Consider the following 17362-nt stretch of genomic DNA (forward strand, 5'->3'; position numbering starts at 1 on the left):
AAAATTGCAGTGTTTTTTTTCAGGCCTTCACATCTCTAGTCCCAACTGCCCCTGTATCTATGCGGACCTGGCCCATTGCCTCGTCTATTGCCCGGCTGCTCAGCAGTCTGGTCCCCCCCTCCCCCCCCCCCCCCCCCTTCTTTATCCATCACCACCTGGCTCGACTGGCTTGGCGATGAAGGGGAAGAAGAACAGCGACTTCTGGTCGCCCAGGCGGTCCACATGCTCGGCCTGTAAATTATGACCGAATAAAGGTCTTGTACTACTACTACTACTAAGTCAACTTCTATTTCTTCATAAAAATCTGTCAGGAAAAATGCCACTAAACCTTCCGAATTGCGATCAGCAAGCTACTACGAGAAGAACAAGGCATACTACACAACACACGGTAGCTCAAATTTTTGCAAAAACATACTCTTATAAGAACAGATTTTTCCCCAGAGCAGTGAAGGAGTGGAACGAACTGCTACCAATCGTTTGAGTCAAACGGCTTCTTAAAAGAACTGGAAAGCTTTTTATCCGAACAAAGACACCTTGAGTTGCACTGTGTTATTGAATTATGTCATTTTTGTGAAGGCGACCAGAGCTGAAATTGTGTCCTCAGTTCCTTGTCCTTTTTTGCTGTGTATTTGCTTTATACTCCAATATTCTTGTTGTAATGTCCCTTCTGCTAGGGCCAGAACATTGGCCTGCAGTATGGAAAAATAAATAAAATAAATGAAATGTCATCATTTGTGACACACCTTCAAAGCGAGCAAGCTTTGTTCAAACAAAGGTAGGAAAGGCACAAACTTTTCTACACATTGAAGTCTGCTCGATTGCATCCTGGCAGGATTTTATTCCTGCCAACAACTCTATTCCGTCCTCGTAAGTGTTCAAATTCAACTTTATTTGATCGCTATGAAAGGCAGCCGTGTTAGAAGGCTTTGGATATGCTTATAATGGCGGAATAGAATGTGCAGTATCCATTGTCATGAGGTGATCATGAAACCCGTCGTGGTGGCTGTGTGGCCCGTATCCAATCACTGGAACATATTGAGAACTCTCCCAACCTAACCATGGCGACTCGCTCGGGTAACGCTACCATCTGGCAATGTAACTGCAGGGGATCCGTGCGCCAGCTCCAGATCCTTCAGCAGTTCCTTACTGCGAGCGAAACCCCCGAAATCTTTGCCCTTCAAGAAGGTAAACACGCGAAATTGGCTGGATATCGACAAGAGCAAACTCCCAGGTGGCTACTCTAGTTATGCGAACCCTTACGGATATCTTGCAAATTCTCTAAATTCTCCCCCATCCTTTCGTGCGACCAGGCAATGCCTTTTCGTGTTCATTGTCTACAGCCCACCCCGAGCAAACAAGGCCATCTTCGGGCCACTTTTCCTTCGAGTACGGTAGGTAGCGCAAAGGCAACCTCTAATTATTCTGGGAGACTTCAACGCTCCGTATCAAGCATGGGGTTACCGCTACGATACTCTCAAAGACCAATTGTTTTGGAACGATTGGCACACACTCCATCTGAATCTCTAAACGGACAACACTCAACCCACTTGGAAAGGAACGGGAGACGCCCGAGACACAACCCTGGATCTCGCCTTTACGGGACCCGGGGCCGCAGCTACCTGATACAATACCTGGGAAGCATTCGATAGCGACCACTACGTTCTGGAGATCGTCAGAGAAGGGCCTAGGCGACAACGTACGCGACCGGCTAAAGTGGTCAACTCGGACTCTTTCCGAGCCAAGCGCAAAGAGCGAGGCTATTCCCATGCTATCACAGACATCGGCGCTTGGTTAACAGACATCCTCAGACAAGTTGTAGACGTCACTGCCGAAGTAGCTGTGGAGGACTCCGTATCAAACTGCGACAGATATTATGCTGCCACTCTTGGGAATGTCACAGGTTTCTCCGAATCAAGAGCCCGAAATTGGGCACACATCATCTTCACTTCCGCGTACCTTTCAGTTTAATAATGGCAGGAATTAGCGCGAAACCACATGACATTTATGCTTCGGACTCTCCTATATGGTTCTTGCAATGGAACTGCCGGGGAATCCGTCGCAAACAAGCGGAACTTCAGAGGAGACTGTCCATCACGCCAACGCCTCCTCTAGCTGTCCTGCATCAGGAGACTGGCATTAATAAGCCCAATCTAATAGGGTACAAACCTTACTGCACCCCTTCCATAGAGCACAGGCGTCCCGGGCCAGGATCGCGATCTGCGCCTCCAATGGCCAATGGGCAGGCATGCGTTCTTGTTCTGTCGCGCACGGCCCACACTGAACTAGATACTTCCGCGTGGTGCACGCAGATGCAGGAGGTAGCGGGAGTACGCCTTAGCTTAGATGGCGACCAACAAGCCTTAGTTTTCTCAATTTATGCGCGATCATTCGTTTCTACGACATATCGAGTAGACATGTCTTTTGTAGAACACTTCTTAAGGATATATCCCCAGGATCGCGTTGTAGTTTGGGGTGATTGCAGCTCGCTCTCCAAGACTGACAGCTGCTGTGCCACTCACTCAATGGAGTAGCTAACTTATCGAAGGCCTGGCACATATTTCGAGCTACCCTTGGACGCAAGAAGCCAATTTCCCCTGCCCAATGCATGGCCTTGAAATTGAATGTCTCCCGGCGAAGTTAGCTATACAAGCAGGGAAGGTATTTTTTCCCCAACCTGAAAATGCAGATGCCTTGCCTGCGGACCCCGTATCAGGTACATCAAACGATTACGACGTTCCCTTCACATTAGACGAACTGGAGGCAGCTCTGTGTGACTCCAATCACAATAGCACCCCAGGGCCGGATGATATACGCTACTCAACACTTCTGAACCTTCCCAAGTCACATAAAGTTGCCCTCTTGAAAGAGATGAACAAGTACTGGGCCAACGGTGATCTTCCTCTTGCCTGGAAGAAGTCAGTGGTAATACCAATTCCAAAACCTGGCAAGCCAAGTCGAACATTACAAGACCTCAGGCCAATATCGCTGACGTCCAACCTTTGTAAGGTCATGGAACGTATGGCTCTAAGAAGACTTGAATGGTACTTAGACAAGTACAACGTCCTGTCTCCTATGCAAGTAGGTTTTCGTCGAGGGCTCTGTGCTCAAGACATTCTCAGAAGGCTTTATAACGACGTTCTCGCATACCCTAGCAGCGCACAGCTCCGAGTGGTTGTTGGAGTAGACGTCAAAAAGGCGTTTGATTCCGTGCCCTACTCGACCATACTTCGCCGGCTACAGGAAGTGGGGATAGGCGGCAACCTCTACCGCTTCGTGAAAGCCTTTCTTGCAGAAAGAACTTTCTCAGTAATGTTTGGAGATACTCAGGGTGAATGGCAACATAACCAAACAGGTGTCCCCCAAGGCGCTGTCATATCACCGGCTGTTTTTAACATTGCTATGTCAGGTCTCCTGCCAATGCTGTCGTCGATACCCGGTCTTAATTTTGCCCTGTATGCAGACGATATAACGTTGTCAGTGATGGGAATGGCCAAAACCATTTTGTAGCAGGCCTTGTAGCAGGAAAATATTCGCTTTGTAGCAAGCGTCACTTGTTTTGTAGCAAGAGCCGGCATTTCCGAAAAAAAAAGCTTAGAAGACAAATTTATAGTTTATTTGTAACAGCATACATCAATGCAATGCAATACAGAAACACACAAAGTGTATATTGACTAGCACTGGTAATCATTACCATGGTAATTGTACCGCAAGACAAAGAAACATTGTCTTCACCAGCAACAAAGAACTGAGACCGAAGTACTCAAAATATTAAAATAAATTATGAGTGTAAACAGGAGCAGCCACTGAACTAAACCTGCTTTCGAGAAAAAAAGGAACTGACCATCTTGGATTGCAGTAAGCATGTATGACAACCCTTCGCACAAGAATCAAGAGAAATGAAAGGGAATTAGGCATGTGCTTTAAAAATACTGATATCAGATGGACAGGCCTATATTCCTTTCTTTGAGCCCTTATTAAAGGCAGCCAGATGAGACACACTATCATTCATTTTTTCCCTAGCTTGGCTCAATATTGCCTGGCCACTCGCAATGTCACTGAAGTTCTTCAGCTTCATGCCCCGCTCAATCAGCAATTCAGCATTTCTGAACATGTGCTGCGCTTCATCTACCTTCTGTTTCGCTTGTGCTTTAGACAAGCTGGCACTTGCTAGCACTGGATCCGCACCTGCACGTGGCCTTTTCGACTTCTCTTGTTCGCAGGCAATGCGCTCTGCATACCGTTTCGATGCGCCTCGAACGGCCCTAATGACATTTGGACAAATTGAAAGCTGGCATGGGTCACTGTTGTACCTTCTGGCAAATGACATAATCTGGCGAATACCATTCACGCTTGCCAGACAAAGGTTCGACCTCTCATTCAAAACCCTTGTATTCTGGCTGAAGCCTCGCTCAACATCAGCGTTCCCATGCGGAAGCGAAAGAAGGGCCTTGACAAGCTTAGTCAAAAGCGGATATTTTCTCTCACCTTGAGCGCCCTTGATGATAAATATATTATGCCAGTATTTGTCAAGTGGCCCATCAGTGCCCACATTCAGCGCTTCAGAGCTTAAGAGTGTCACCTCATCAAGGAGAGATGAAACTTGGCTAGGTTGTATCACTTGAGGCGCACATTTTGCAAGATATCTGAACGATTCTGCTGAAGACTCCTGGGAGTGGGTGTTTGGGTGCAAGCACCTGAGGTGCTGAAGTGTCAAATTCTGAAGAGGAAGCCTTGTCAGAAGGTACTTTGAGCACGCTATGTAAAATGACCTAGCTCCTAGTCGAAATTCAGCTTTCTCTGAAGCAGACCAAGATTTCATAGCTTCCTCAGTATCTGCCCCAACTACTATGCTTTCCTTCCAATTCTGCGAACTTTCGACATCAATGGAAGCGAGCTCATGTCCCTGTTTCAACATGAACACCTGAGGCCTCAGAAATCTGCCCAAAATTTTCTTCAACATCATCACCATTTCATCATAAAGAACATGCAGCAAAGGTTCACTCTTTTGAAACAGCGTCAGAAATCCCACAACTAGGTCACCTGCATTCTTCACAAACAGAGCCTTTGCGTAGAAACTTTTGTCATTCAGGTTTCTGTTTAGTCTCGCCCTCATGCTACCTGCAGCACGCACTGGTTTCTGGGAGTCTAGGATGCTCTTTAGGGCAGAAAACTGCTCGACTAGTCTTTCCACGGCTGGTACAAGAGACAACCAGCGACAGTTGACATGACGCAAAAACACAGTTTCAGGCAATCCAAGAGCCTCTTGTTTTTCTTGGAGCTGGGCACTTTGCACCGAAGATGTCTTGAAAAAGTAATACACGTCACTGACTACAGTTTCAACTTCACTACCAAATGAATCAAGAGCACATGAAAACGCGTTGTGCACCTTGTGCAGCGAGCACTCTCCGATTTCCATTAAGGGGCCGTTTTCCTGGGTCAATTTTTTCTTTAAACACTTCATTACATTTGGACCATCACTGAAAAATGAAAAAAACCCTGCTCGAGGAATATTTTCAGTGGCTTCATTTACACATTTCAAAAGGATATCAGCCGTTGCCCTCCCCAAACGAAACGACTGCAGGTGCTCGACCACTACTCCTTTTTCAGCACCAGAAAAGTAGCGCACGAGAACATCAAACTGCTGGCACCGCTGTTCTGGCAGTGGTGTTTCATCTACACTGATACTGTAAAACACACCAGGACGATTCAGTTCCTCATGCACAAGTCCCTTGAAATAAGGCCCAAGCCCATCTGACACAACGTAAGACACTTTTTTCCTACTACAGGAGAAGTCTTTAGCCACCTTTGAGTCGGGAAACATCAAGCGATGAAGGGGTGTAGCCGTATCCGCCCATGAGTATGGGAGACCTTTTATCGTCAATGCCAAAACAAAAAGTGCTTCGCTAGCTGTGACACGGTCTGCATGGGTCATCGTGCCTGTCGATGAAAAATCCAACGATGCTTGAACAGCAGCTGGCCTCTTCAGCCTCCCGTCAGGGCCCCGAAGCTTGCTGGTCAGCTCCAAGTGCTTTTTACTCTGTGAATGCCGTTTCACTGCTGTGACACCATGCTGTGAGCAGTTGATTGTCTGGTTACAAATAATGCAATAAGCATTTTCTTCCCTTTTTCCTGGTCTGCACCACACCTCGAAGCAATCTCCATTGCAGTCGACATCTTTCAATATGCCAGAGTTAAATTTGCTGTTACGTCCTGCAAACGATAAATAATAATGTTAGTTTGATGAAATAAAAAGCTGTTATGCAAGCAATATGATCCTGTAAATTAGAGAATAATTGTAGAGTGCTTAAACATATTCTAAAAAAAAAAATAAAGACCCAGGAAACACTACGGTTCTTTTCCCACAACAGTCATGGTTAACAATTATACACTTCATTCAAACGTGGCAGTACAAGTTATAGAAACACGTTCCTCGATACAGAACTGAATATTAAAAATTAACTTTAACAAAATTTCAATGGAGGCAAAATTCCAGAGGGCCGTGCGATGTCAGTGCACGTTAAAGATACCTAGGTGGTCGAAATTTCCAGAGCCCTTCACTGCAGCGTCCTTAGGTTGTAGCTGTTGCACTAATAGCTGCAAAAGTAGCTTTTTCAGGGCTTTCAGAGCACCTGAGCTGCACATACCGGCAATCTTTCCTGCACTAATTTGATGAATAAACGTTAATTTGGATAAACGTTAATTTGAACACGTAAAAACAAAAGAGCAGTTTGTGATAAATCCAGAATAAGCAAAGTGCCAAAAATTTGCAGCTCACTAATTGCAAAGTATTGAAGGCTTCTGTCTAGATGTTTGGCAGAGCAAGCTCCATTCTAAAAACCGGACACGTGTAATTATAAAAGCAGTACCACTTTCGCCGACAAAGAGCGCACCTGCTTTGAGCGCGCGATCGCGCTATCATGCAGTCCTCGGCCGCCGAGGAAGGGTGGAGGCTTTCTCCCACGTATCCCTTACCCGCCCGTTAATTGCTGCCCTGAAAAACGACCTTGTTTCCCCTTACTTTTTGAAAGCTTCCGCCGTAAATTCGCGAAGCCTGCCAAGCTTCGACAACAGACAGGGCCGTCAGCGCAGCGCCAAAATCGTACGAACGTAGCGGGCGCGCCAGAAGACGCTTGTTGCTTCATCGTATAGCCGGAAGGCCGCAAAATACCGCATTCCGTGGAACTTTCTTTCATTTTCGCCTCGGAAGTTTTTTTAATTACGGCAGCAACACGAGCACGAAGGCCCACCAACTCCGTGAGAAATGTACGGCGTCATATACGTCCGCGGTATACACTTTATTTCAGAAGCCGCTACATAAAACTCCTTAGCATGAGTTCAGTGCTCATATCCATATAACACTTTCAGCTCAAGCTGCAAAGGCACTGCTTTAAGGACGTCTTTCAATCAGCCAAGTGATGTCAGGAAAACGCATTCCGTAGGCTCCGCAGCCGGACAATCCGAAACTACCAAGCGACCTCGCATGCCGAGTGAATAAAGGAGCGCGTGAATGGCCCGGTCGCCGGCGAGTTTTATGCATTTCGTGCCGCAAGGTTGTTATGGGCAGCCCGGACGTCACTGTAGCTTTATTTCAACCACGGAATTCGTAGAACTGCGGATGGCAATATGAAATTACTGAGCGACGTTACACGGCTGCCCAGCACGCCACGTGCTCCAGGGCTTTCGAAGCTGATACTAGCGTAAGACGAACGCCACAAAACTACAAGTACTCTTTCATAAAAAGTAAACAAACCGGGAATTAACAGCACCCTCTCTTGCAGGCTCAAACTACCACGGTCCTGAAACATGCATCCACCGCCATTCGCTCAATTTGCTACTGTTAAGTCATGTTCAGTTTCTAAATTTGAACCCCGCCACACTGACTCATCAGCTCTTATGTCCAGAAAGACTCATTTGAATAAACTAAAAGGCGCAAAAAACGAGAAAAAGCTTACCTTTCAGTTTCGAGAGCGCCATCGTGACGCCGCCACGACGCCGCTGAAACCACGCAGTCGAGGCGAACGAGCGGCGGGAAAATGCAAGAGCGCGCACCGACGCGCCAAGGCCTAGCCACGGCCCACTCCACCAACTACTCGCCTCCGGTGCCGGCCCACCGGAAACGCTCGGAGCTCGGACGCGGTGGAAAGCGTGACGCGTTCACGACACCCTCACTCAGTCACACTCTCCCATCAGAGACGAAGTAGACGGAGCACCATGCGGAGCACTCTAGACGAAGACTGAGAACTGGATCGTATTGGATTTTACCGGCTACTCTCAGACTTCAATGGCGGACAACAGTCGCAAGCATAGTTCCCTCACAGGGCAGTACCTGACGTTGGCGACGGCTCGTTTTGGCGCAGCTTTGGCGCAATTTTGCAAAAAGGCCCCTTTTTGGAGCAGCATGTAGCAGCTTTATCGAAATGGCGCAGATTGGCGCAATTGGCGCAGCATTCCCATCACTGCGTTGTGGACTAATTCAGGGTCCCCTGCAGAGCAAGAACTAGCCCTACAAACAGGCCTTAATGCCGTCCATGATTACATCAAGAAGTGTGGAATGGAAACCTCTCCCGAAAAAACCGAGTATGTGGTTGTCTTAAATGGTTCGCGGGTACGAGCCGAGGCCGAACGCAAACTTATCTCTCTTCATTTAGGGCACTCAGTTATCTGCCGGAAACAAACAATCCGTATACTCGGCATGCTTATTGACGAGGATGGAGGAGCCAAAAGCTGGCTTCATAACACGATGCATAGCTGTCATCAGGCTTTACACCTTATGCGCCGCGTCACTGCGCGTGGATGGGGAATCAAGGATGTGGGGCTCCGTCAGATTACTCTGGCACTCATAACATCAAAAATCCTGTACGCATACTCGTACATGCGGCTTAACGCAACCCAACGCCTTCAGCTTGAGCGAATCAATCGCAAGGCGATGCGCCTGGTTACTGGTCTGCCGCAGTACTGCCCAGTAGTGAACCTACACGCATGCAGCAAAATCAATACCCTGCAGGATCTGGCAGAGCAGCAATCGCTAGCCCAGCGAGTCCGTCTCTCCACAACGGCGGCTGGCCGACAGATCCTGCGGGCATTAGGCTACAACGTTGACAACTTAGAGCCACTTTCGTCCGCTGCCCCGCCATAAGAACTGATCGACTTAGTAGATGGTATGCCATTACCAAAGAATATGAGTTCGGCTAATCCTCAAAGACGCAAAGCTGCCGCCAAACGGCACGAGAAGACATCATACAAGTTAGCCCAGGAAGGAGCCATCCAACTATACACCGACGCCGCTCAGTTTCAACACTGCGCCGCTATAGCTTGTCACGATTCTGTGTCAGATACCTATGTAGTTCAACGGCTTTCCGAGGAACACACCGTCACCAATCTCGAACTCATTGCCATACGACTTGCCATTACTCGAATAGTAGAAAGACAAGATCCGGCTCCTTGCACCTACCATGTTTACAGATTCACAAGCAGCGTACACCGCCTGCCGCGCAGGGGGAACTGACTATGCCGTTCTCAACACTATTCGAACAGAAGCCCGTCGCCTGCGAGAGGAGGGCTACATTTTAATTATCAAATGGATTCCTGCACACGAAGGAATCACTGGAAACGAAAAGGCACACCAGGCAGCGCGCGCAGCAGCTCTTTCCGCACCTTTGCCTGGATCATGGAGGAAGGAAAGAACTGAGAGGCCCTGACGTCACTTTTTGTGAAGCCGCCCCGCAACCGGAAGTTGGCTCGGCTCTCCTCACTATCTTCTTTCCTCCATGCCGGCCAGCTTCTATCGCCAGCGAAGTTGCACCTCGTAAACCCGCGCTCATACCCGACTCCTCAGTGCCCGACGTGCCCTGCCAGAGGCACGGCCGAACATCTTCTGTGGAGTTACCCTACCTTTGACGCAGTACGGGAGAGAGCACTCAAGTCCCTGGGCGGGCTTCGACCTGGAACCCTGCAGGAATGGGTCGATCGGCCATCGCACATCGGGCCATCAGACGCACTCCGGCTCTGGCGAACTTTTCTTTCCTACTTCAAGGAAGATGAAGGGCCAGGCCATCACTTCGCGGAGCCGACCTCGGGACGACACTACCTCGAGGAAGAAGCGGACACCGGTCCCCCACCCGCACTCCGACCTTCACCCCCACCCTTAACCACTCCCCCACCCCAACCTCCATGAAGCACCTTAGTTCTGCCGCAAGGTATCGGCCTACTAAATGCAGAAATAAAGACGTTTAAAAAAAAACGGGTGTAATTTTGACAAAACTGCCCTGAAATCTACTGTTTCTTACATTACAGGACGCGCATGCACTGAACGGGAAGCGCTGATGGAACCCAAACTGCCGCTCAGTGCTTCAGGCAGCCAGTCGTCGCCGTCGCTTGTGGATAACAAATAAGGCCTTTTCAATGAATGCAAACGGTCACCAAACATGCTTCTGGATAAACTGATTCAAAATAAAGTATTCGCCTCATCTGAGAAAGCAGGGGCGATTAGCCAGAAGCGCCGGTCTATGCGCGATGTCAGCAGCCCGGCTACGAAGTGTTTCCCACGCACGCGGTCGCATCGGCGTTCCTGTGTTTTCGCACTGTGTAAACAAGCAACGGTACAACTGGTTACAAAACTGAGATTATGTAAGATAACTAATGCGCAGCTTGCGTTTTACCTCATGCAAACGAGCACTATCAGTTTACACACAGCGATGTAATCAAGAGTACTGGAGTGTAGTCGTCCTCATCGCTGCATTCCTATTACAGGGAAATTTTGCGCATATGCACTAAATGTTCAGCGGTGTACTAAGCACTCATTTAGCGTGCGCTTTTCTTTTGCCTTTAGTATGTACAGGTGAAAAGCAACCTTTGCCTCTCGATTCTTGGCCGATCCCCCAGTGTGGGTATGTGCCATCTTTTCAAAGGCTAACAACAACAACAACATCAACATCCACAGAACCGAAGCAGTACAGCGTTGAGTGGGCGGGGCGAAGAGATGCCGACAGCTGTTGGTCAGTGCTGGTAGTGCAGGCCGTGTTCCGAGTTTCGGAGGCATCCCAAAATGTCTTCGCGAAGCTCCGTTGGCTGGAATGTATCTCAGTCGAATGCTGTTAAAAATTCGTGTAGCAGCATAAGGCTGCAGTCAAGTTGAATGACATTCGGTTGGAAGACATTCGAAACGCCCGTTATTTCTCGTCTCGGATCGTGACGCTTTTTGTAGTAAACACTTATTCAGATAGGAAAATAAAACTGAAAATTAACTGAGTAATTAGATTTGCGATAAGATTGTATTTTCTAAGTACTCGCCTGAAAACTAATTTTTCAAAGGTGCTGCAGCATCCATCACCACTGCCATCATTTCCAAATGACGCTTAATTCTTTTCGCCGTGTGACAGCAAGCACCGAAAGTGTGACAGGGGTATAACAACGATGTGGAATGATCGGACTTCAGTTCCGATAGCGGCACTTCATCTCGGAGGTCGCTATCGTGTTTCGTTTTGCGTTCACATTATATTTTATGTTGTGCACTTGAGTCGTAAATAGTGAAAGTGCTTTTATTTGATGCTTTAGGGTCTTTGGAACACACTTCCAAGATACTTTGCCAAAGGCGCCAGCAGATTTTTCATGATGTCAAGGAAGGCAACGCCCCTTTTTCACCCTAGAACCCAGTCACTATACCAACCACAAAAAAAAATCAATGGAAAAAAGGACTGCAAGCTCTGCTACAAAAAAAAAACAATAACAGAACTCGGAACAAGTGTAATCTGCAGCACATCACACATTTACCTCCCCTTCATGTCCTCACGCGACAGCTGTATTCTGGCACATCAGTCATATTGCCCAACTTGAAAGGCCACGGAAAGTGCAGTGTATTATGTAGGCAGCTGGAAATTGCAGTGGTAGCTAAAAACGTGCAACGTTTATTATATTTTTTGGGATGAATGCCTGGCTCAGCGTTTTATTTTTCAGCCATTCAGAGGAAAGTGGACGCAGCAAACAATAGTTTGCGCTTAGTGCAAAAAAAAAATGGCGGGCAGCGTACCATGGCGAAGTACGAAATATTGTGCGAAGGCACAGATTTTTGAAGCTGGACACCACCGCCATGTACAGGGTCGTCCACTCTTAGTTAGAATGCGCTAGCGCATGGCCGTGCTCTTTGGAGGGTCACTGCGTCCGAAACGGCTGCGCGTCTAAGCGAAGTGGCAGATGACGCGAAGCACCACGTCCAGGTACACCTTCTCCTGCGCCACTTTGCTGCGGTGAGCGACTGTGTCGCACGCGGTGGCCCTCTGAAGAGTGCGGCCATGCGCCAGCGCAGTCTAACTAAGAGTGGACGACCCTGTACCTCAAAAGCGCGATCGAGGTGTCCACCGACCTAGCGAGCCAGTTTTGCGTGTTTCCTTTCCTCAAAATCAGTGGAGTCTAAACCTTGTGCTGGTTTTGAGAAAAGGGAAGGCGCATGACAGTCTTACTTTGCGGCTAGATACCACCGTCTACTCACGGCGCGACTGAGGTGTCTACTGACCCAATTACACGTTACAGACGGACACCGCTGAAATCTGAGGAGTGCGGCTAAAAGTGCACTTTCAAACGGAATTTTTTTGTAAGAGGAAATGGCGCAGTAACTCACTTCTCGGTGGACACCTCAATTGCGCCGTAAGGAAAGAAGGTGCGTGAGAAAGAAGTGCCGTAGTGGAGGGCTGCGGAATAATTTCGGCCATCTGGGGATCTTGATGTGCACTGACATTGCGCAGCACACGGGAGCCTATTACGTTTGCGGGTACTGCAGTGTGCGATTCAGTACATCGGCACATATCTATTATAAGCTACTAGCCATTACGTTATTATGCGTACTTAAAAAACGAGTAGGGCTCTACGCGCGCATCTGAGCTAGAAATTGTAATTTGAGGTTATCCCTCTAACCCCCTTCCCCCTGGCAGCGACAGCAATGTTGAAGCAGCTTGAGTGACGTCATAAACTGACAGCGCCGTCGCCTGCTGCCGTGCGCACGTTCGGTGCGGAGCAGACTGCGCGCCTGCCTGAGCGCGGCCGAGTCAAATAGTGAAGAAGTCGACGCCGCGCGAAGCAAGACAGAACAGGAAAGGACACAGGTCTTCGTCCCTCTCCGACTTCCCCCTTCAGCCCACCCCAACCCAAGCCTGAACAACGAAAAACTCGCTCACACAGCTCAGCCGTTTAGTCGCAAGCACGTGACTGTCTACGTTGTCATGAACCGCGAGCGCGCCAGGGAGTGTTTCCCGGCTGCCACATGGTTCAGGATAACCTTTTAAAATTCAATAACAAATTACTCGCTGCACCATTTTGCACTCAAAATGTGAGCACTCGCGCTCACATTTTGTCCAGTTGTGCCCGAGAGGTACAGCGAACGACATGCAATACACCGCTTGATACTGAAAATTGGTGTCGCGACACTTCCAAAAAGACCCAAAAGTGAAAAGCAAAACATTTACGTTTGGGTTTCCAGATATTTCGTGTATTTGTTCACACAGTGGGTGAATGGAATCTTCCTTGTACAGATTAGAGAACTATAAATGCATATTTCTTTTAGTACGGTAGCTGTGCCTTCAGACTAGACACCCGATGTGTTTGGCATGCAGAAGTTAATTCAATGGAATAGAAGCAGAGTGTAGAACTATATCAAAATTGGAAAGGGCAGATCAGGAAAGAATCGCAAGATAACTCGAGGCAGTGCCCTAGTCTTTGCAGCTAGTCTTTCAACGCGCTGCAACATTTTACAAAGATGACACGTGCGGTTCTGTAGAAACAATTGAACGTCTCGTACTCGAATGCGCATGGTATCCATCTGGATGTCGATGCAGGCACAGTCACCCTGATGCCCTAGGGTTCAGAGATAACAATGTGAATGAATTTGCAATGGAAGTTAGCAAAAAGAGATTGGAAGATTGGTGGCTCAAAAGCAGAGGTGACACAAGGTTAGCATAGGAGCGAAAAACGGGAGGGGGAGCGGCTTCATGAGCACTTAGCTCGCAAAGGCTGGCCCCATGACATCATCCTCCTTTTTTTTTTTCTCCTTGGCATTTTGTCCTCTGAATTATCCAGCGGCACCAGCTTTCAACTAGCGTCAATGTACTGCTTTCATTCAAGGTCGATTTACCGTGTGTGCCGGCGATTTCACGAAGAGAAAGTTAACCGATTTGACAAGTGCAAGTAGAAACTAGTCAACACTGGAGTCCGAACTCTCATTGAACAGCAAGCGTTATTTGCAGACTCAAAAACCTCCAACATTCACTCCTACGAATGCCTGAAATCTGCATTACGCCAAGCAAAAATCTCGTCTGGATCGCATGGACTTGAGCGCAACTTATGCGAACGTAATGGAGCTTTTGGTAAAGCATAGCGCAGAAAATAAGTGTTTAAATGGCGCAGCTATCCTACCCATACGATCGTCGTCGAGCCACGACGATCGCACCAGATTGAAAAGCTGCTAATGCGACACTACGAACACAGATACCGAGACCGGGTACCCTCGGGCTTGCAAAACAGCGTGCTGCTCTAACAAAGGTCAGCACCAGACCAACAGAGGAGTTATTGTGTAATAAATGATTTCCTCGCAGAACCTTGGAACGCAACACCCACGACCTTATCACCTAAGGCCACTGCAGGACAGAAGCCTTTCCACCCATTAACTCTGCCCTGCGCCAGCTGCAGCCACCTTACTCCTGCAAGTCGCCAATCTCGTCCGCCCACCTGCCTCTCTGCCACCCTTCTAAAGTTTGCATGCTTTTGCAGTCTACTTCATTACCCGAAATGTTAACTGGGCCTTCACTTCGCATTAGACGCGAAAATTGCAGCAGTGGTAGCCTAGTGGCTGGACGGCCTCCCCCCCCCGAGGGGAGCTTGCCACTTTATTAAAGAGTTGTATCCGACTACAATGGGCGTGCAGAGAAGCCACACTGGGGTGCTTTTTGCAAACTTGCGTCCACAAACCATTCAAAACAAGGTATACCCCCCAAAGGGCACAGTGGGATTAGCAGAGCTTCCAGAACAGGTACCCCTCACTTATGAAGCAATGTGCTTCCTGCACTCTCCCAGGAACTTTCACTGCCCACACCAACCACCCGTACACAGATGTTTTCAAGGTTGCCAACTGCTGTAGCAGTCAAAGCACACGTCTGGATGTTTATATTGATAATATAAACGTGCACTTCTCCAGCAAGCCATGAGGTTTTTTCGAATTGGCTGCACTGGTTCTGCCACCGTGCAACGAGCGCGCAAGGCCGGTTCTGGCAGTTCACAACACTAGCGCTGCACTGTCAAAACGTATAGGCAAGTTCACAAAATGTGCAGGCCACCCGGCATCATGAACTGGCTGGCACTGGCTCCGAAGTGAGTGCAGCGCAGTCGAGAACTCGCCGAGAACTAGGCCTGCACTTGTACAAAACGAAGAGGAAAGTGCAGAGGGTGCGCGCTGCACTGGCAAAACGTATACGACAGTGCTGCACACTCTGAACTCGTGCAGCTAGTGCAGCCAAATCGAAGACACCTATGGTGTTATGCATACTTTCAAACACACGAAGCTCGAGACAATTCCAGAAATGTTCCACAAGCTAGCACAGCCAGCAGCCTTCCTGGAAGGATTTTTATTTGTGGTAAACTAAGAAAGCAAACATTTTATACAAAAATAGATATATTCCAACTGTTCCAGTTATCACATGGTCTGCATTGCAAACTTCTATACAAAAGTCCAAAGCATCATGTGAACAACCCCCCCTCCCATATCTTTATATATAATATATATATCACAGACAATGTGCCGCAACAGTTTGTAGAAAAATTGGAGAGAAAGCACTCATCCCCAAGTAGGTTTCATTTGTTGGCAACAATTCACTGCTTGACCAAGGCAGTCAGCACACCTTTGCACAAAAGTACAAAAGTGGCAATGCACAGTACAAATATTGCCATTAAAAGTGCTCAATGAATGGATGCCACTGACTCTGCAGCCAATGCAGACCCAGGAACCTAAACATGCTTCTGTTCATCCACAAGGACTAGTTGGCTCCCAGCATAACTGCACTCGGCTGCAACAGGCCTGAATTCTCTTCAAAAAGTACTGAGTCAAAACTCGCACAGATCTAAAAAGGTTAAAGGGGCTCTGAAACATCTTCCAAGAATACACAAACTCACTCAGTCACTACATTCTCGTCTTGAACACCTGAGCTAAACAATACACTTCTAAACGCACCAGAGAACCCACAATCACGCGCGAAAGGTAGTCCTTTCTGACGACTTTTTCATGCACTCTCCTCCGTCGCACTCTCTAGAGTAAGTCTGTCCAGAGATTCCTGTTCGTTAGGCCCTTTCAGGTGCCACATAGCAATCATGGCCGGCCAGTCAGCAGCATTGCTCCGGTGAAAAGGGGAGCGGGAAAGGCGCAAAGATGCTAAAATTCAAATGAACTACAGATAACTGCTCCTACAAAATGCATTTAGAAAATTGTTGCTGGAGGATATTCAGGAAGTGAAGTCCTTTAAATGGGCTCTGAAGGGGCTCTCAATAAAGGTGCGGCATTCCTGGGATGTTAAAGACGACACTTCACAAATATCCTCCAGCAAGAATTTAATGCGTTTGTAGAAGCTGACTAACCTGTAGTCAAAATCTAAATTCCAGCATCTTCACGCCTTTCCCTCTCCTCTCGGAACCAACAGCCATCTCTGAACAGGATTACGCAGCAGCATGCGAATAAGAGTGTGAGCATGAAAAAGTCGCCAGAAAGGACTCGTCTCGAGCTTTCGCGTGAGATTGTGGGTTCTCTGCAGAAGTGTATTATTTGGTTTAGGTGTTTATCACAAGGGAATGTAGTGTTTCAAGCAAGTTTACTACTCTCCTCGGGCAGTGTTTCAGAGCTCCTTTAACATCCCAGTGATACCACACCTTTAAGAGCCACCTTCAGAGCCCCTTAAAAAGTACTGTACAGGATTGCACAGCAAAGCCTTTCCTGGATATTCCATTGGAAAGCTGGTGCAATGAAAGAAAGCCAAGCATATGCATGCATACTTCAAAAACACCTTGCCACTTGTTCAAAAATGTCGAAATTGGCACTGAATCTTTGCCCCACCGTTACGGTTTTACACAGACAAAAAAAAAAAATTGGAACACTTAACACTTAAAAACTGAACAAGGGCCCTCCCCCCAAAAGTACATTATCACAGCTCCATTGTCTTCACTGCAAGGTTCCACTGGTGGCTTCTTTTCGAGAGGAGGGATGAAAATTTCTACACCACTTCAGGTCATCAATCCACTGAGTCCTGGAAAAGAAAGGGGGGTCACAATGTTACAAAAGGCTCTACTAATAATGCTTAGCAAGAACCCCCTCAAGAAACTGCAAGAGCTCTGAACA

The 17362-nt window shown here is 47.8% G+C and overlaps 1 protein-coding gene across 5 annotated transcripts in view; it reads right to left on the reverse strand.

Annotated features, from left to right (window-relative positions):
- Window positions 1-15543: 15543 nt before the first annotated feature.
- The window catches only part of LOC149352734 (serine/threonine-protein phosphatase 4 regulatory subunit 1-like), an 83784-nt gene continuing 81965 nt past the window's right edge, over window positions 15544-17362 (reverse strand). For all 5 annotated transcript variants that reach the window (XM_089581952.1, XM_089581953.1, XM_089581956.1 and 2 more), the window contains one exon: window positions 15544-17270. In XM_089581952.1, the coding sequence (XP_089438078.1) occupies window positions 17256-17270 (15 nt within the window). In that variant the 3' untranslated portion in view covers window positions 15544-17255. The remainder of the gene's footprint in view (window positions 17271-17362) is intronic.

Source organism: Amblyomma mixtum, chromosome 3 (genome assembly GCF_055824585.1).
Source record: "Amblyomma mixtum isolate Tamu chromosome 3, ASM5582458v1, whole genome shotgun sequence".
NCBI classification, from domain to species: Eukaryota; Metazoa; Arthropoda; class Arachnida; order Ixodida; family Ixodidae; genus Amblyomma; species Amblyomma mixtum.